At 47.1% G+C, this 20,346-nt stretch overlaps 1 protein-coding gene across 7 annotated transcripts in view; it reads right to left on the bottom strand.

Moving 5' to 3' along the window:
- The window catches only part of KANK4 (KN motif and ankyrin repeat domains 4), a 67,901-nt gene that overhangs the window by 9,742 nt on the left and 37,813 nt on the right, over window positions 1–20,346 (bottom strand). For all 7 annotated transcript variants that reach the window (XM_041771919.1, XM_041771918.1, XM_041771917.1 and 4 more), the window contains 6 exons: window positions 13,927–15,858; window positions 12,502–12,613; window positions 10,029–10,247; window positions 8,227–8,314; window positions 5,627–5,846; window positions 1,964–2,106 (listed from right to left, as the gene is read on the bottom strand). In XM_041771919.1, coding sequence (XP_041627853.1) covers window positions 1,964–2,106; window positions 5,627–5,846; window positions 8,227–8,314; window positions 10,029–10,247; window positions 12,502–12,613; window positions 13,927–15,858 — 2,714 coding nt within the window. The remainder of the gene's footprint in view (window positions 1–1,963; window positions 2,107–5,626; window positions 5,847–8,226; window positions 8,315–10,028; window positions 10,248–12,501; window positions 12,614–13,926; window positions 15,859–20,346) is intronic.

Below are 20,346 nucleotides of genomic sequence, written 5' to 3'. Positions count from 1 at the left end.
TTATTAAATCCGATGGTGTAGGAGCTCTAGGTGAAAATACTTTGAAAAACAGAAGTGACCTACAAATGTCTGTTTCCTGCCATCAATAAGATCGCCATTAGATGAAGTGTGCAGGGCAGCCCTGGTGGCTCAGGGGTTTAGCACCACCTTTAGCCCAGGGTGTGATCCTGGAATCCTGGGATCGAGTCCCACATCGGGCTCCCTGCATGGAGCCTGCTTCTCCCTCTGCCTGTGTCTCTGCCTCTCTCTCTCTCTCTCTCTATGTCGCTCATGCATAAATAAAATCTTTAAAAAAAAAAAAAGATGAAGTGTGCAAAGTGACTATCTGGGTAGGCTATCTGTGGTCACTTTGTGAGGGGTGGACAGGGGAGTAAAATATATTGTTGGGAGCCCCTTTTTGGGGTCTCAGAGTGAGTGAGTGAATGAGTGAGGCACTATCTGGCTTGTTCTAGATGGACTTTTTTAAAAAAAATTATGTATTTATTTATTTTAAAATTTTATTTATTTATTTATTCATGAGAGACAGAGAGAGAGAGAGAGACCGAGACAGAGACAGAGACAGAGACACAGGCAGAGGGAGAAGCAGGCTCCATGCAGGGAGCCTGATGTGGGACTTGATCCTGGGATTCCAGGATTGTGCCCTGGGCCGAGGGCAGGCACTAAACCGCTGAGCCACCCAGGCATCCCTAAAAATTTATTTAGATGCAATTAATTCACATACAGCATATTATTAGTTTCAGAAGTAGTGATTCATCAGTCTTATTTAATACCCAGTGCCCTTCTTAATGTACATCACCCAGTTACCCTATCCCCTCCCCCTCCCACTCCAGCAACCCTCAGTTTGTTTCCTATGAAGAAGAGTCTCTTTTGGTTTGTCTCCCTCTCTGATGTCATCTTGTCTTATTTCCCCTCCCTTCCCCTATGCTCCTCTGTTTAGTTTCTTAAATTCCACACAAGTGAAATCCTACAATACTTTAGACAGTCTTTTTAAAGATGCTTGTACAGTGAACAGCCTTGGAAGAGAAAGAGAGATTGGTCTTCTTCCAAACAGAGGGCAGATATACCCAGTATAAAAGATTCAGGTTCCCTGTGCCCTGGGTTCCTCTCCAGTAATATAATCCACTTTGTGCACAGGGATCTGACCCTCCTCACACTGCCCTATGGGAATTGGGAATTGGGGCTCAGGGAACTGGTGTAAATATCAATGCTGTGGCTCCTCTTCTTGCTGTGAATAATATACTGTCCTTTGTCTCTGGGACAGGAGTTTCATGTCTTGTACAGCATCCATGAATGACACTAGTATATTCTAATTTGTTAGCATTAAGGTAGAGTACAATCTCAGGCCCTTCACATTTCTTGACAGGCTATATCTCTCATCACTCTAGGGGGGAAAGGAGAGTTGCATGCACTCTCTTGTTTCATATTGGTCAAAGATGGGTATGTGGTCTTTTGAGGAGTTCCCTCTGTTCCATATGGAGCCTTGTCTAACTCAAAGCACCATACCCCTACTCTGTGCTGTCACGTAGGGGGGCCCAGAAGCTGAGCAGAGACATGCCAACCCTCTGAACTGTTTTCTAATTCATGATTGAGGTGGGTCACCTGCAGGGACTTCCTTCACAACCACTAGCAAATGCTTTTCAGCCTTTACATGCCATCTCCTGCTAACTATAGCGCTAACTATGGGAGCACTTCGTTCAAGAAGTCAGATCCAGATGGACTTTGCCCAGTTGCAGACCAGGACATAGAAGACAAGCTCACTGACCTCTGTCCTAGCCTGTCTGGATGTCAGAAGTTTTTGAGGAAACCAAACATACAGGCTTTGGACAGATGCCTTTTGGAGGGCTCAGCCTTCTTGGGCTAAAAACTCTACATAAATCTATATGAAATTTCTCACCCCACTGGCAGAATAAAACTGAGAGGTACCCATATTTATTAAAGAGGGGATCATGTTCACACACCCTACCTGAGTAGCTTGGATGTTCACATTTCCTTCTCTTAAGAGTTTCCAGACGACAGCCATGTCTTCGTCAGTCTCTGCAGAAGCCAAGGGAGTGATCATCACGGCAGTATAGCCAGCTTTGTTCTGATGGTCAACATTGCAGACACCTGCAAGAGGAGCAGTGGGCCCTGGAACAGCTCCCAAGGGAGCAGAAGTGAGAGTCTACTTTAGCCTGATCAACAGGGCCCTGCCTGCTGGGTAAAAGGCCAGGTACAGAGCAGTCTTTTCCCAGTGGTGGTTATGTTGACATTTTTAGCAGACTTTAAAAAGTGGCTAGTTTTCTTTACAAGTTTTCTGAGGCTATCCAGCAAGAAGAGTTCATGGTCGTAGAGTCAGAGATGACCAAGGGGTACAGTGATCGTGACTATTTCATAAAGCCATGTCCTGGACACTGAAGGTCAGTGAAGCTTCATAAGCCACCCAGGTGCAGGTGAAATGAGACCAGGACACAGGTCTGTCTGGCTCTAGAGCCCATCATTCACCTGACCACAATCACCTACAGCTGTGCATTTTAGGTTTTACTCTATGTTGTGTGTGACTCTTAAGCTGATGGCTACATTTTCAGGTCTTTCCCAAAGGCCTAGAGATATGTTTGGCAGTGTACCAGGAAGCAGGAAAAATGCCACAGGATAAACACAGGAAATCTTCCAGGAATAACCATCTCATTTAAAAACCAGAGGGAAGAGAAAGAGCCTTCATGTATTTTTATATTAAAGCAATTAAGAATATATAACACACAGTAGAATGAAAAGTAGCATATTTTTAAAATGAAGGATTAGTTGAGAACTCAAGAAATATCTGCTTTGTAACTCTGGGGATATGCATTCATATCCCTCTCCACCAAAGGTGACATAGGAGATAACCAGCCCATTATCTGCTGTATAAACAAACCCACCTCTTACAGGCAGTACCACGTGGAAAACAAAATCTTTCCCGTCCTCTTGCTTAACTGAAAAATGTATGTATTGCTTTTGGACAATAAAAAATACTATATCAGGAGATCAAGTCATTTAGCCTTTCTTGGCATTTCTTCTGTAAAATGGGAATAATAATAGGGGGTTACTGTGAAATTTAATGAGTTAATATATTGAAAGCACTTAGAACTGTACCTAGCACATAGTAAACACTCAGTAAGCATTAACTGTTTCACTATTATTGTCCAGAATAGTATTCTTGTTTTTATATCCTTGCTACTGGCTCAAGAAGACTTAGGTATTCGTTGTTAACAAATCTGGTTTATGAAAAAATGTCTGGGCTACACAGAAGTTCTGTTCTTGGGTAAAAAAAATAACATTATTGGTTTGACATTCCCTCCAACTCACCTCAAACAATTTTTTAGAAGTCTACCACTGTGATGCCGGCATGCCAGTGGATACAAAAAAAAAAAAAAATCACTCTAACCACAGTCATGACCGGCTAGGCTATGAAAGCTGAATAGAACTCCATACATTGCCTCACAGCTCTGCCCTGATGAAGAGGGGAATATCTGTATTTCCTTGTTACTGACTTTTATTTTTACCTCATGACTGTTTTATGTTTGCTTTTAAGATGTGTAAACAATCTTCAGGTTACAGTTCTCTCTACTCTCTTCAGAAACGTCACTTATAACGCAGTAAGTAAGGACTGGAATCCTCCCCAGGGCTCAGAGAAGGGGTGGAGGACCCAGGGCTTTCGCAGCAGATGCTTCTGAGCAGCCACCAGGGAGTGAGTGAGCCAACCCTCCCTGGAGGGGAGGGGAAAGGCTCTTGACAGAGCATGCTCCAGTTCCACAAGCTTTCTCCTCCCCAGTGGCGTTCTGGAAAAAAAAAAAAGGATGGTTCACAAAAGACTACGGTGGTGGAGGTGTACCCACTGGCTCTATACTCAGTAATGATGAGTCACTTCTGTGTAGCCCCTTATGGTTTGTAATGTGCTTTCTGGATGCTTCCCAATTGCGTGGGAAGGGAGCCTAGGTTTCAGAACGTGACCCATATGCCTTTCTCAACAACCCTTCTACAGTGAAGGAAAGGAATGGTACCTTCAGTCCATTCTCCCGCTCCCCTTCATACTTGATGCTTTTGGCTATTTAGCTCTATCAATATTTTAAACAGAAAGCTTCCAGGTCACTTTAGGGTTGATGAGAACCAAACTGATTCTCAGTCAACAGAAATGTGTAACAACCAAAGCTTAGGTAGTCTGTTCTCTGGCCTGGCCCGGCCCACTTGGAGAACTTCTAACAGGCTGAACATCTGGGCTACTTAAAGATGAGGCTCTGTATTTCCAGTCTTTGGATTCTTCATGAACAGAACACAGAGATATGTTCCATTTAATTTTGTGCCTTTCTCAATTGAGCTACCCCTTTTGTGGTGTCGTGAATCCATGAAGAACTGAAATTGGCTTGATGTTAGAGTTGTGACTTTATCTTCCTCTGATGATGTGGAAAGCAGAAAGAATTTTAGGCTGTTAGATACATCGCCTTTCCATTCAGGTAAAAAGCCTCAGGGCTGCTTAAGGGAATTTTGGAGAACTGGAATGATGAGAAGGTGCCAGGCATGAGAAGGGTGTCAGGAAAAAGGGTTCATATAGAAAAGTCCCAAGGAGGGAATGAGCTTGGTGTGTGGGAGGCCATGTGACTCGAGTGGACGGAAGGAGGATGTATGGTGGTGGCTGCGGTAGCAAATGCAGGCAGGGGTGAGGCCAACCGGGATTTTTGAAGGCCAGGCTGAGGAAGCTGCCTTTCATTTGTAGAGCAAGGGAAAGCCATAGGAGGCATTTAAGCCAGGGTGGATAAGATCCAAGCTGGGGGCAGCCCAGGTGGCTCAGCGGTTTAGCGCTGCCTTCAGCCCAGGTTGTGATCCTGGAGACCCGGGATCGAGTCCCACATCGGGCTCCCTGCATGGACGGAGCCTGTGTCTCTACCTCTCTCTATGTCTCCCATGAATAAATAAATGAAATACTAAAAAAGGAAAAAAAGATCCAAGTTGGAGGAAAGCTGTTGGATCTGGAATTCAGACTTACTGATGCCCGTTTAAACTCCTCCTCTGGCCTCCTAAGGGTTACAGATCTAGCATGTGCTCCAATTTCTGGATGCCAGGAATAGGAAGAACAAACCAATGGTATCAACTGTAAATAAACCCCAGCAACACACTGGGTCATTGTGTGATCTCAGAATCATGCAAAAGTCTCTTGACTTTTTGGAGCATCGCTTACATCATCTATAAAACAGGGATGATTATCCCTATTAACAGGAGTTATGAGGATTAAATGAGATCTCATATGCCAAGCGTTTAGCAGAGGACCTCATCCGTGGAGATCATTTGGGGTTTTGTATCTCTTATAGGTACCCTCCTAGGTATTCCTCATGCAACCTTCCTAAACTCAGATGACGTTGGGCCTGGACATGCCTTCAGTCTGCACCGTCGCCCCTAGGCTTTGTAATGTCCCACACGGCAACACGAAGATAGTAACACCTACATCACAAGAATGTTGTCAAGGATAAGTGACATAACAAAGGCACGGTGGTCTAGTCCATTCCTAGAATACAGGAGGAACACAGGACAGTGAAGAATCTCCATGCTGGAAGGAAGCTGGTACCAAAATTGCCCTTGGAGAAGGGAGCCAGACTGAGCAGCTGCAACCATTTCTGACCTGTCTCCAGCAGCAGCCTCACGACAGAGAAGTTGGAGTGGGACACGCTGTAGTGAAGGGCCGTGTTCCCGTTGCCATCAGCCAAGTTCACCAGCAGCTTTAGGAAGTGTGGGGAGTGGGGCTGGACCCCACGGAGGTAGGCAGCCACCACAGCAGGGCTAGACGACTTCCGGCTGGAGACACGGAACCACTCTTGACGGATGGTGTTCAAACTCTGCCTCTGAAAAGCAACAGATTTCAATTCCAGGAGGTCAGCTGGCTTGGGGTGCCCTGGCGGGGCTGTTACTTTCCACTGGGAAAAGTCAGCTGTGGCTGCTTCCACTTTCGTCCCCTCAGCTGCCTCTTACTCCGTGTGATTCACTGCTGGAGGGATCAGAGCTGGGGGGGCGAGGTTTGAACCTATGTGATCAGCTACCGACCACCACCACCCCCCAACCTGCCGTGTGAGACCCGGGAGAGCAAACAACCAGTGACAAAGCACTTTTCTAGGTGACAGTGTGAATCTACTGTAAGTTTAGATCATACCCCTGTCTGCACAGGATAAAACCAAGGTCCGGTCTTTTGCGCACATATAACTGGCCCATGTGGACCTTAGCTCAGACTCTACCAGGACTTTTTTGCATTTTTAATAGGCATAACTAGCAAGTCACAACATTTTACTAATGGGAAAAACTCATGCTGAAAGCTAAGACAAACAACATGCCCAATTTATGCTAGAAATAAAACCCAAACAGCTGTGCTTGAATTATTTTTGGCTTTTAAGCTTTGCTAGAACCTTCAGAGAAAATGGTTTCATTACCCATGGCAGGACCTCACTATCTGCAGTATGGAGCTCCTTTGGAACCATGAATGAGGAGAGTTCCAGAGAGAATGACATCAGTTCTGTGTGTTACATGACCTACATGTTTAAAGTAGAACATGTTTAAGTTATTTATCTAAACGGGAGAAGAAACCATGGGGATGTGATTCCACACTCATTCTGGAAAGGAACTGGGTTTGGAGTCACTAAACCCATGTGGCAGGCTTAAGTCCTGGCTCAGCTGTATGACCTTGGAAGTCATATAGTCTTTTTGAACCTTACTTGTCTCATCTACAAAGTGGAGATGAAACAGGGCTGGGTCCCTAAACCTCCACAGCTCTACAGAGTGAGGTCCTTATACAACCTGCTTTGTTTCTAAAGTGGGTTGGGGGTAGGGGATACTTTGTTCCTAATATGGGTTTGCACATCCTTTATCGCTTTTTCTTTTTAATTTTAACTTTATTTTTAAGTAAACTCTACGCCCCATGTGGGACTGGAACTCACGACCCTGAGATCGAGTTGCATGCTCTACCAGTAACTGGGCCAGCTAGACACTCCTCCTCTATCACTTTTCTAGGCAGAAACACTGGGATCTTTTGTGGTTGAAGCACTTTTTATATATCAGAATATCTCCCTTTCCTGTCGAATCTTCAGGAGAATCTGGAGAAAGATCCTAAGATTAAGGAATGTACAGTTTAGTTCTGTAATTCATTTAAGATTAAGTAACAGGAGTTTCGATCAACATTCATATCACCTACTGGTTTTTTAACAATCTGGGAACAATGGTTTGCCAAATCAGCTAAGATAAAATAATCAAAATGGGTTGGGCTGAATCAATTGTTTTTACCCCTAAGGCCTTTCTATGAAGGAGAACAAAATGGGCTTTAAAAATGCTTACAGGCTATTACATGTCGGGGCCTACCAGTTGGCTCTCAAGACTTGGGAAAGTGTGTTTGTGCCAGTATCTCTTGAGTAAACGTAAAACCTCATGGCTGCATGTTTAATTCTCGGCGGACCACGAAAGTGTTACGGAGCAAGAGATGTATTTTCTTGCTCTTGGTCTCTTGACCCATAAGTTTGCTTCAAGAAAAACAGTAAAGACCACAGAATTAAAGACCGGGACTTGAGGGTAATGAAGACACACTGCCCACCACCCACCTTCATTTTTTTAATGAGGAAACAAGCTCTGAGCAGTGAAATGATGAGCTCAGTATCTCACAAAAACCGGTCCTGGGACTAGAACCCACGGTTCCCGTTCCACATGCTCTTCACTCTGCCCATAGTTCTCTCCAATTGTGAGGTGATTTTGAACCTAAGCCGCACATGTTTTGGTTTGGGGGTTTGCTTGTCTTTTAAAATATTTTATTTATTTATTAGAGAGAGAGACAGCACACGAGCAGGAGAGAGGGGCAGAGGGAGAGGGAGAAGCAGGCTCTCCATGAGCAGGGAGCCTGACATGGGGCTGGATCCCAGGACCCGGAGCTGAAAGCAGACACTTAACCGACTGAGCCACCCAGATGCCCGGTTTGGTTTGTTTTTAAGCCACACATAGTTATATGCTGGACACTCAGGGGCAATGCCTGACGACACTCCATAAGGACTCGAGCAGATGCATCAGATGCCTCTCCCAATATAACACATCACCTAGGCAGCAGGGTTTGGGCAAATGAGGGCATCCATAGGAAAGGGATTCCAGGCACACCCACACTGCTGCCTTCGGCAGGGGACCAGAGTCACCCGGTTGGAACTAACAGCTTAAACAGTATGGACATCCTTCCATGACAATGAAAAATCACAGTACCAAGAGCTGCTCAGTGGTGGCCCCAGTTTCTGGCAGATGTTGGCTCAATGCCCGGCATGCATTGATGAATTCTTCTGAGGGTTTATATCTGAAGAAGAAAAAAATATACATATATATGTGTGTCAGTCTTTATATTATTAATATGAAAGAAAGTAGTCCCCTAGCTTGACTTTTGCTTCTCAGCCGCTGAAACACCCATACTGAGTGACTTCCCAGGCAAGAAGCATTACACTGAATACAGCCTCCTGACAATGAAGTTTGGCTTCTCAACTCTTCTGAAGAGTGAGTCAAGCACATTGCCCTTTTTTTCCCAAGATTTTATTCATTTATTCATCACACACACACACACACACACACACACACACACACAGAGGCAGAGACACAGGCAGAGGGAGAAGCAGGCTCCATGCAGGGAGCCCGATGTGGGACTCGATCCCGGGACTTCAGGATCACGCCCTGGGCCAAAGGCAGGCGCCAAACCACTGAGCCACCCAGGGATCCCCTGCCCTTTTCATCCTGCTGTTTTCAGGAGGTGGCGGTGGATCACCAAAGCATTCTCAGGGCCATGGGACTAACTGTAATTCCTGATACACTAGGAAAAGGGAGGGCTGTCTTCCTGACTTCGGATAAAACAGTTTCTGCCTAAGTGACTTGAAAAATCCAAAGAACCAATCCATACCAGCAATTTTTTTCAGGTTGTTCTTTCATGAAAGATACCATCAATGCTAGTAGAGTTAGTAACATGAAAATCAGTTAAGCTGGGGTGCTCTCAGTGTGTTAGTATAAGGGCAGACAGACTCGGAGTGGGACTTACTGGCATTGGGTGTCACCAGGAAGCTCTACCCTCATCATGTCTTTATAGGGCTGCCATGTTGGAGCAGCCCTGTGGACCTGCTTGACAGCTCCCATTCACTGATCATCACTCCCCTGGCTGAGGGTGGTGATGTTGGTAATTGTATTTACTATTCTTGTTCTACTATTTCTTCTCTCCCACCTTTTTTGAAGTAGGCTCCATGCCCAGGATGGGGCCTAATGTGGCACTTGAACTCATGACCCTCAGGTCAAGACCTGAGCTGAGTCAAGAGTCAGATGATTCACCAACTGAGCCACCCAGGCACCCTTCTACTATTTCTTGAGAGTCTGCTGTGTGGCAGGCACTGTGCTAGGCATTTTACATACTTTTTCTCATCCAGTCCCCAGATCAAGCTTATCAGGTGGCTGTTACCCACATATTACAGATGAGGGATCTGAAGCAAATACAGGTTAGGTGCCTTGTGTAAAGTGACACTGTGGCAGATATGGGATTTGAATCCAAGTGTGTCCAGCCTCAAAGACAGTACTTCTCTTCGTTATGTGACATGACCCTGCATCTTTTTTAAAGATGGGGTTATGTCAACATGCCCAACGTGAGAGGCAGAAAAGTATGTGACCTGGGTCACAAGCCATGCCTGGTCATGTCGTTTAACTTCTGTAAGCCTTTTTTCCACATCTGTAAAGTGGGGATTATAGTAATTTCTATTTTGAAGGATGATTAAAAGGATTATAGTACATGTAAAGTCCTTCACATTTCCAGGACTGGGACGATGTTAGCTTTACATGTAGAGCTTTGCCTATGACAGTATATCCCATGAAGGCAGGAGTTACGTCTGTTCCTGGCATGTTCAAGACACTTGGTAAATCCTGGTGAATGGATAAAATGATGAATGAACAGATGAACAAATAATAGAATAAAAGAAGTGCCCTTGCCCTTTCCGAAAGGATCAAGTACCCCCCATCCATAGTCCTCTGACTCTCTGACTCACCTCTCTGCCTTGGGATGGGGGAGGTCTCCCCCAGGCCCACTCTCCTGGCCTGTGCTGCTGATGCCCTCAGGGATGCCCTGCCCGGCCTTGCAGGTGCTGTGGGCCTCCTTGCCCCGCCTATGCTCTGGGCCATCACATTTCTTCTCAGCCTCACTGTCAGACAAGTCTTCCGGGGAGCTGTCCTCACCACTGGTCTCCTCACTTGAGGTGGTCTCGTAGCTGGAGGAGGAGACAAAGATCACTCATTCTGTGTTTCCTGTCCGGTGCCCAGATAAACACAAATAAGAACCAGGTGGGCTTCAGATAATAATTCCCAGCTTGCTAACCACATCCTACATTTTCTATATCTGCAGGCCTAGGTGAGGGGACTCCCCAGGAACCTTATGTCAGAGAAGAATGTGTAAGAGCTGTGGCTCTAACACCAGAAGCCATTTGGGGAGGAAAGATAACTAAGCTCTTTGCAGTGAACACACCAATCACCCACGCTCTAGTTGGCCAATGCATTTGGATGATCTAGACAAGCAATCCAAGATTCTCACAAAAGCACTTGCTCCTGGAATTCTAACGTGTTGGATTCTTCTAGAGAGGGGCCCAGATCTAGGCAAATATCTCCTACACCTACCCTGAATTCTCTGAGTTGGCCGACAGATCAGCCCATCCCTGTGTGATCGTGAAGGTTCCTTTGAGCCCCTGTGTTCTAGCCTAGCTTACACCTGACACGAGAGGACCCTGTGTCTCCTCTCAGCTGCATTCCATAGGTACCCCGAACCCAGCATCTGTTTCTTGGCTGTGGCCTGTTTCAGCTACTGCTTGTAACAGCAAGATCGAGGGCATGGGCCCCTTGCTTCATGGCTCACCATCCCCAGCAGCAAGCCTTATGTTCAATTATGTGCAGCTGAGGTGGCAAACCACAGACCATGGACTGAAGTCCTGGCAGATTTATTGATCCCTCTGCTGATGGTCAACAGGAGCCCCCCTGATGGAGGATGCTGCAGTTAAGATGAAGATTTCAGGCTCTGGGGCCATTGCACACTGTCACAGAGACCAGGGGAGCCCAGTGGCCAGAGCTTCCACTGAATGCCCTTAGGCCCTTTCTCTGAACGTTGGCCCCTATGTAAGGTCACCGTGCTCACTGGATTTGCAAACCCAGCCTCTCCTTGGCATGCTCACTTTCTGTCTTTTTAAAGCCACAGATAGATCCTTCTTCCTCTTGTGCTTGGAACAACCTCTTGCTTTTGTGATTAAGGTGGGGGCCGGGGTAAATGTAAATATTACATTTACCAAGCAGTTCTTGTCTTAGAGTTGCTTCCATAAAAACTTCACCTGGAAGTCTATTCATTCATTCAACAGAAATTTATTGAGCACCTACTATGTGCCACACAGTGTTTTAGATGCTATACTAAAGTCCCTGTCCTAATTGAGCTTAGAGGCTAGTAGGGAAAAACAGAAAGCACGTAAACAATATCATTAGACAACAGTAAGAACAATGAATAAAATAATAAAGGAGCATGGGATAGAGTAATGGGAGGAGGAGCTACATTAATTAGAGCAGAAGTTTCTCACCTTGGCTACACATTATAATCACTTGAGGGTGTAGTAACTCCCAGTATCTGCTCTGCATCCCAGACTAATTAAGCCTGAGTTTTCAGGGAGGGGGCTCAGGCACTGGTATTCTTAAGATGTTTAAATCTGGTATCTCCCTTCTGGTCTGCCCTGAATTAGCAGGGGTTCCGACCTCTTGGGCCTACCACTGGCTGGGTGAGGTGTCCCTCCATTGGGCCCACGCTCCCTTCTTTACTAGAATCCATCCCAGTGTATTAGCATTTTCTCTTTACTTCTTGTCTTATTTCAGCTCTAGCCAAACTATGAGCTAAAGGCAGGGACCATGATTTATTTGACTTTTTTTTATCCCAGGCACTTGAGACAGTTGTCAGCATTTAATAAACGTTTACTGAATGGCTGATTTAGAAAATATTCTAAATCCAATGATTTACTCTCGAGAGTATATAAGGAGAGTTTGGTTCACGTTCTGAGTCAACAGACATGGGTTGTTTCTCTTCATCCTAAAACATGCTGGTTTGGTTTGCTGTAAGTTAGTAAAAGGGGAAAAACAATTAGATGGTTGAAATTTGAACTTCAACAAATGAAGAGTTTGTCCTGCCTTCAGCGTTGTGGTTCAGATTAAATGTCTTCTGTAAAGGGCCCATGTGTTCCCCCAAACTCCCAGAAACCACCTGGAATCCCAGCCCCCGGGACACCAAAGCCAAGACATTAAAAGCACAGGATCCAAAGACCATAACAGCTGGCAAGGAGCCAAACACATGCAAACCCAAGATGGAGTTTTAAAGGGCCGTTAATTCCCTTGAAGAAAAATGAAAACCAGATGCTTTCCCCTAGGAAAGGAGAGTGCTAAGGACAATAGCAAGAGAGGTAGTGTGGAGGGGGCAGTCTGGGCTTCATGAGCGATGCTTACCCACCGTTAACCCCAACAAACTGAAGGTTCTTTTTGGTCCCATTACCTCCTGCACGGAAGCCATAGTCTTTCTTTTTCATTATGGATTTAAGGCTGGTCGACGGGGAGATCTCTAGGCAGACACAACATCACAGGTTAGAATGATCTTGGGGATGCCCCAGAATGTAGCAAAACCAGGACTCTTGCTTTGAGGGGATACAGGTTGAAGGCATGTGGGGAGAGAAAAGGGGACAGAGAACTAGATCATGTAAATCAAAATACTGTGAAGGTCTATGAGGAGGCCCAGCCTTCTGGTCAACACCAGCCAAACTGTCCCTGCTCACAAGCCCCTCCGCATGTGGATGACAGAGTGGGTCACTGGAGCTGTCTTCCAGAAGAGCCTCGTGGCATGTGTGCCATCACTGTCCCTGTCTTAGGGTGGGAAGTCTGAGGCTCAGACCTGCTCAGTGAACAGTAGAACAGGAACAGAACTGCATTCACACGACTCCTGCTGCAGCACCCACCTCTGCCCGTGGGCACCTCCACAGTCTTCTCTGGCTTACGTGCCACTTGACACCTGTAATGCCAGGTACGTACAGTAGACACGTGAGTAAGCACAGTAAGAGCACATCTTTTGCTGTGCCCAAAGGGACAGGAGGCACTTTCCAACGGGCAAGACTGGAAATAGCACCAAAATAATGAAAAAGCAGCCAATTTGTGATCTGCAGCAGGAAGCTGCCTTGCACGCTGCTCGTTGAGCAAAGCAAAATATGGTTCCACTTTACTCAACAGAAAAGAGTGTGTGATCTGTTACAAGAGGAAGCGCTGCTCAGCCAAAAGGTCGACTTTCACATGTATCATTCAATCTCTCTTACACACACACACACACACACACACACTGAAAATATTCAATGAGGTGTTGCAAATTTCAATATAATGCTCCTCCGAAACCAGACTAGAGCAAACCTCCAATGTGCAAGAACCAGAGAGGACCACAGGAAGGCAAGAGCCCAGGAAACAATGAAGGGAGGCTGAGGTTTAGAGCACACAGCCAGGGCCACTCTTGCCCTAGACATTGCCTTTGCTCAGTGCAAATGAGAAATAGGCACCCCTCTGGGTGGGGACAGTGCTGCAGACTTGGCAATGAGGGTGGGCTGAATTTCAGCTCCTGTTTCCCTTCCCTGGCTGGCATCCTTGTGCCCTGTGCTATCCGTATGTGGTGGCCCTGCAGTCAGTCCCAACCTCAGAACAAGGACAAGAGTAGGGCACAGACCATCTGTGCCCCTACAGACCATCCACTAGTACGTAGGTCATAGATTTATTCCACTGGGTTCCTGGAGGTGCTTAAACCTTTTTAAAAATATATACGTGCAGTTAAAATCCTTTTTCCCGGGGACTCATCAGGTAAAGGAGAAATGGTTCCCTGGTTTGGGCACCAGTATTTACCCATCGGTGGGGAGGCGGAGGGGGCCGGGGGCCCCTTCTGGGGTGGAGCGTGGGCCGAGTAAGCAGACAGCAGCAAGTTGAGGGAGCTCAGCAGCTGGCTCTGGATGCTGCTGAGCTTGGAGGCGGGCTGCTTGATGGCACTGGCCAGCTCCGGGTAGCCGTGCTCCAGGCAGCTCCACTGCTCCTGCAGGAGTTCCTGGATCTTCTTAACATATTGGCCAATGGTGGCATCTGGGGGTGAGCTTGGTGGCCTCCCTGGGCGCTCCTTCCCCAGCGGCTCCGAACTGGCCTCCTCTCTCCCTGCTGGGGGCGTCTTTCTGTCGCTGCTCCACAAAGAGCCTCCTGCTGCTCTGCCCAGACCCTCGGCTCCTACCTGAGGGCTTCCCTCCTGCTCAGAGCCTGCTTCTTCGATCCTCAGCTCAGTGGAGAGGCAGCTATGTAAAGAGGTGGGGAGGACCATCTCGGGTCCTTGCGGCAGTGACAGCTGTGATGGTGGTACGAGTTTTGGGGGGCTCTGATCCCCGAGTTTGTGGCCGGCCTGCCCCCATAAGAGACCATTCCCTTCCCCTCTGGCCCTTTCAGATCCTGTGCTGCCCAGAAGGTTGACCTCAATGCTCTTGTCACATGACTCCCTGGTCAAGAGTCCATGGAGGGGGTCAGTGTTGACCATGGCGTCGGTCTGGCCCTGAGAGTCTCTGGTGTTCTCATGGCTAAGCTTTCCTGCCAGTCGAGCTACAGTGCACTCAAGCTCTTGAATCCTCTGCCCTCTAGCCTTGCTTTCGTCTTCCTGCTGCTGGAGGGCAGCTCTGACCTGGGCCAGCTCCTGGGTTCTCCCAGATAGCTCACCCTCGAGGGCAGACAGCTGTTGCTTCAGGCTGGAGATGCTTCCAGGATCTATCGCGGGGAGGCCCAGGCTTTCCTCTGTGACCCGGATGCCAATGCTTCTCACATCTATCTCCACAGGTGGTGGGGGTGGGATCTCGCTGATGTTGAGCTCGATTTCTTCTAGGGGGAACTCATTCTCAGGAATGGGTGATGGCAGGGGTGGAGGGCTTGGTGTCGGGGAGCCAGGGCTGACCACCACCTCTGCTTCTCTGGTTTTGGGCTCATCTTCTTCATCCTCTAGAACTACAAGTGCATCCTGGGAGAAGAAGGGAGGACTTGGGAGAGAGAGGTGATTTGGAGCCTCCTCTTCATCTTCACCCTCTGGAAGCTCAGTGCCTTCTTGGACCAGCTCTGGAATCCCTGGCACCAGGTCCCCAAACTCTCTGACTTTGGGTTGGGTTGTTGCTCGTGGAGTGGAGTTTTGAAAACCTGCAAATCCATCTGCAGGGCCAAAGGTGCCATCACAGATGCTGCCTTCACTCTGAAGCAGAGGGAGGGCTGGAGGCATGGGGGAACCTGAGTTTAGGCTTGAGTCCTCTGAGGCCTTGTTTTGTAGCAGTGTGGCTGGCATGCTGGATGCTCTCAGAAGCTGGGGCCGTCCACTCCCAGAGGCCGGCTCAGCCTCTCTGGGAGCAGCAGCCTCCAAATGTCTGGCTGTCTCTGCCAGTAGGGCCTTCCTGTGGTAGCTCACCTCACTCCCACTGGCAGAGGCTTGTGGGTATTCACCAGGTGGCAGCGACTGGGCTCGCTCCTCTGTCCCAAGCAACACCTTTCTCGGCACCACTGGGGACCAGTTCTGGTGGGAAAGAGCAGCATGGGGGCGAGCCCTGCTGTCCGGAAGGCTGAAATTTCGAGGCAAAGTGCTAAACTTGGCCTGCTTGGCCCTTCTGTGGATAGGAATCCTTCTGATGGTGTTTCCCTTCTCGATGTCATCCACGTACTTAAGGAAATCCAGGTCCAGATGAAAGCCATATGGGGTCTCCACAGAGTAGGGGTGACTCTTTGGAGGGCCTTTCTCTTCATCTCCCTGAGAGGGCTGGTCTTTGGCTAGGAGACATGTAAAAAAGAAGCACAATGTTAATAAGAATTATGGGTGGTGAGGCCTAATATGTGTGATTTAGACTTGACGCTCTCACGTGAGACTTCTCCTAAATGTCCCTTCCTGTAAATTAAGCTGAGATGCTCACGGTCTTCCGGCCATTCTGAGAATCCAGGTTATTAAATCAATGTGTACTTAGCCAATGTCTGCAAGGAAATAGGTAGAGGAAATAGTTTCCAATTTGCAGTATTCATCTCAGTTATTGCTGCAGAATCTGCTGGCAGGCCAGCAAAATAAAACAGTCTCATACTGTTTTTCTGCTTTTGATTCATGTAATTGCTGAACTGAAGCGGCCAGGAATTTGCCAGATCAGGGTACTAATTGGGAATTATGAATATTGAGGGCTTTGGGGGATAAGGTACATGATTGCCTCAACATTAAGAAAGAACCTCACATTATTCAAAGGGACACTAGGAAATCTTGCTGTAGCCAGAGATATCACAGAGCTGTGCCTTCTACATTATGTAAGCTTCCTCATACATAATGTGTGAGCCTTTAGGCACACGATGATCAGAGAGCAGTGGCACCTGGAACCATGCACAGCCTGTGCTCATTTCTACCTGAACACTGCTTAGTGCTTAACAAACACGAACTCTTTCAAAAACTCATGTCAAGTGAGGAAATACCACATTCTTCACAGACTGGATAAAAGGTGGCAAAGGACTAGGGCCATGTAAAAGGGATACTGGCCTACATCCTCCAAGAAAGGTGGGACTCATGACTTTTCAGGGCAGCCCACATTATCAGGGAACATGGCAATCAGAAGGTTCTCCATCACACCAAGGCATTGATTTTTTTTTTTGACTCCAGCAGAGGATGCTGCAGACAAGTCAGTGCTCTGACTGAATCCATAAGGACTTGTCTCTAAGTAGCCTCTTCTTCAGGTTAAACCATCTATTCTCACATAAAACCGTTTATTAGCTCTGTGACATTCTGCAAAATGTGCCCCAAGAATGCTTAGTTCAGGAAAGAGCATTAGCGGACAGCACAGAGGTCAAGAATGCAGATTCATAAGCCTGGTCTGTTTCGGCTCTTGGGGAAATTACTTAGCCTCCCTAGGTCTCATCAACCATACACTGGGAATACTAATAGCAAGGTGAGATTCTTGTGAGAACTGGCTAATTAATACATACAAAGTGCTTTGAACAACGATGAACATTCAATGCATACTCAATATTGTAGTTACTATCTTTGTGGAAACACAAACTACAGAGAACTGAAGCCCCGTAATGGCAGCTGATTTGTCTGGGCACACAAGAGGGGTTCCACAAATTCTCTGTGACTGACTGATTGCTTGACTCTAAGGGTAACAGGCCCTAGGGGCAAACTCACAAAATAGTAGTAATTCAGTTTGCACACCTCAACCACTATTTCATGCATACCTATGTGTTGGTTGCTAAGCTAGATTCTGGTACAGCCCTGCCCTCCAAAAATGTATGGTTGAGTAGAAAAATCAAGAGGTACAATGTGGTATGCCAACGATGTAACAAATACATGCCCAAAAGACAGCCTTCCTACTTATTTTCCCAATTTCTTTGGGACATTAATTCTGCCTTAATAGGAAAGGGATGACTTCACAAAAGTGACAGGAGATTGGGCATAAAATGAACAAACAGGAATTTGCCAGAATAAGAGGGTGGAAGACACTGTAGCTGTTTATCTCCAAGATGGCCACCATCACTTCCCACCATCTGTACAGGAACGGGAATCCCACACTGAGAGGCCGAGTCTATTTCTCCACCCCTTTGAATCTGAGCTGGCCTGTGACTTCTTTGACCAAAATAACACGGTAGAAATGATGCTGAGAGAATTCCAAGGCTAGATCATGAGAAGCCTATAGGTTCCACTCAGTGGAAAGTCAGATGCCATGTACAAAGTTCAACTTCCCTGACACTGCCATACTGTGAGGAAGCCAAAGAGCCCCACAGAGAGGTGATGTGGAAAGAGGGAGAGAGCTGTCTTGCCAGCCTGAGCTATTCAGCCATCCTAGCCCAGGTGCCAGGCATGAGTAAAAGAGCCTTCAAATGATTCCGGCTTCTACCATCATCTGATTTCAAAGATAGGAAGAACTCCAAGTGAGAACCTCTCAGCTAAGCTGTGTTTTGTTTTGTTAAATATTTTATTTATTCATGAGAGACACAGAGACACAGGCAGAGGGAGAAGCAAGCTCCCCATGGGGAGCCCGATGCGGGACTTGATCCCCAGACTAGGATCACACCTGAGCCAAAGACAGACGCTCAACTGCAGAGCTACCCAGGTGTCCCTCAGCTAAGCTCTGTTAATAATATTCTTGTTTTCAGCCACTAAGTTTTAGGGTGTTTGTAATGCAGCAATAAATATCCAGGACAGGTTCTTTTTTTTTTTTTAATTTAATTTATTTATGATAGTCACAGAGAGAGTGAGAGAGAGGCAGAGACATAGGCAGAGGGAGAAGCAGGCTCCATGCACCGGGAGCCCGACGTGGGATGCCATCCCGGGTCTCCAGGATCGCGCCCTAGGCCAAAGGCAGGCGCCAAACCGCTGCGCCACCCAGGGATCCCCTCCAGGACAGGTTCTAAAGGCAAGTCAGAGAATGTGCAAAGTCAAAGTCATGGCGGTATGAATGAAATGCCAAAGTATTTGGGGTTCTTTAAGTGTGGGGTGATATGGCTGGAGCTCCAAGTGTGGTAAAGAAGGGTGAAGAGTGGAAGGAGATGACTGGAAAGGTCAGCAAGGCCCAGGTCATGGAGCCGCTTGCATGCACATCAATAAGCCTTGACTCTTCTCTCCAGGTAACCACTGTGGTGGCACAGAGTGTCCTTGCAGAGAACTGGAAGAAGGACATACCAAAGGCCCTGAGACCAGTTGGGAGCCCACTGACATGGTCAAGGTAAGGGAAGCTACAGGCCATGAAGGGAAAGGGACACATTACAGAGCAGGGGCAAATGGCGATGCTATCTGGGGTAGCTTTTTTGGGTTGCTTTTCCCCTAAGGGTGATGGTGTACTGGGCTGGAGTTCTTCCCTCTTGCCGGTCTGATCTCTCCTTTTGGTCAGTGCCACGTGCTGTCAGTGGCCCTCTGTGCTTAGGGAAGTGCAGTGATGTTCAAAGAACTAAACGAAGCCCACTAGACATGCACAGGCTGAAGCTATGCTCACTGACACGATCATGCCTACCAGACTCAACGCTCAGCAGAGCCACAGGGCCTGTGGGCAGTGACGTCATGACCACAGCAGAGAACAGAGGAGGCACTGGTGCTGACCCACAGGATGGTTCTTGTTGGGTACCACCATTTCTGTGCCAGGGACCTGAACTTCAGGCAGTAAGGAGTGAATACTTCTCAAGCCCCCCACCCCCAAACACCAAATACGTTGCCATTCACCCGCACAACTTTTGTTACCAACCTGCTTTCCCCCCAAAAAGGCACACTGGTAGTTTCAGTAACTGAGAACTATTGCTCTGCTAGATTTCCAGGCTACCCTCGGCTGTACTCTGAAGCCTCCTGGTCGACTAAGCAGCCTCCTGGATTGCAGGGACAGGCCAAATCAGAGAGGAGATATTTGTCTAAAGTTAGGTAGAGAGCAGATTTATGACCCAGAAGGCAAAGAAGTCTCCTAAAGGAGAGGCTGCATTATTTATCTGCTTATTGCCTCAATTCAATTGAGGCTGATTTACCCAGTGGCCTCTGGGAGCTGGTCCAGAGCACAAATACAAGAATAGCATCAAATAAGAAAGAGCAGATTCAAAGGCAAAATCTTCCACAAGGGAGATTGAAGGAAACCAAAGGAATCTGAGACTGAGCAGCAATCCAGGAGGATGGGTTTAATAGGCGCTTTCCTAAGCTAGTACTATGGGGTATCTCTCTCTCTCTCTCTCTCTCTCTCACACATACACACACACACACACACACACACACCTGCTACCCACCAGCGTGTTCCTTCTCTTCCTCACAGTGTAAAAGGAATGCTGGACCTTGAAAGAAGATGTTGATCTGATATGCTAGCAGGCCTGTGCTCACATTTGGCTCTGCTGCTCTTAATTCTACCTGGTGACAGGTATGAAGGAGCTCAGAATTCCGGGCCCTGGGCCAGCGCAAGAATTAATTAAGTGGACCGTCTCTGCTCAAAATGAGTTTCTGATCAGATAAATGAACACAGCCAAACTGGCTGGATTTGAATCTTGGCTCTGTCATCTCCTACTTCTGTGATTTAGGGCAGATTGTTTAATTTCCCTATGCCTCAGTTTCTCCTTTTGTAACATGACAATAATGATAACCTAACTTACAGAGTTGTTGTGGTCGTTAGCATGAATGGGATAGAGAGAACACAGCACAGGTACTCAAGAAAGGCAAAATGGGCTGGTTCTGTGTGGGGCAGAGGACGATTCCCTGAGGGTACGCTTGTTCTTTGGAATATTTAGTTCTGTGTTAGAATGACAGCCTCAAGAGTCCAAGAAGAT

The sequence above is a fragment of the Vulpes lagopus genome, chromosome 10, assembly GCF_018345385.1.
Source record: "Vulpes lagopus strain Blue_001 chromosome 10, ASM1834538v1, whole genome shotgun sequence".
Lineage (NCBI taxonomy): Eukaryota > Metazoa > Chordata > Mammalia > Carnivora > Canidae > Vulpes > Vulpes lagopus.
The sequence above is the reverse complement of the archived record's forward strand: the minus strand, read 5'-3'. Positions and strand labels throughout refer to the sequence as shown.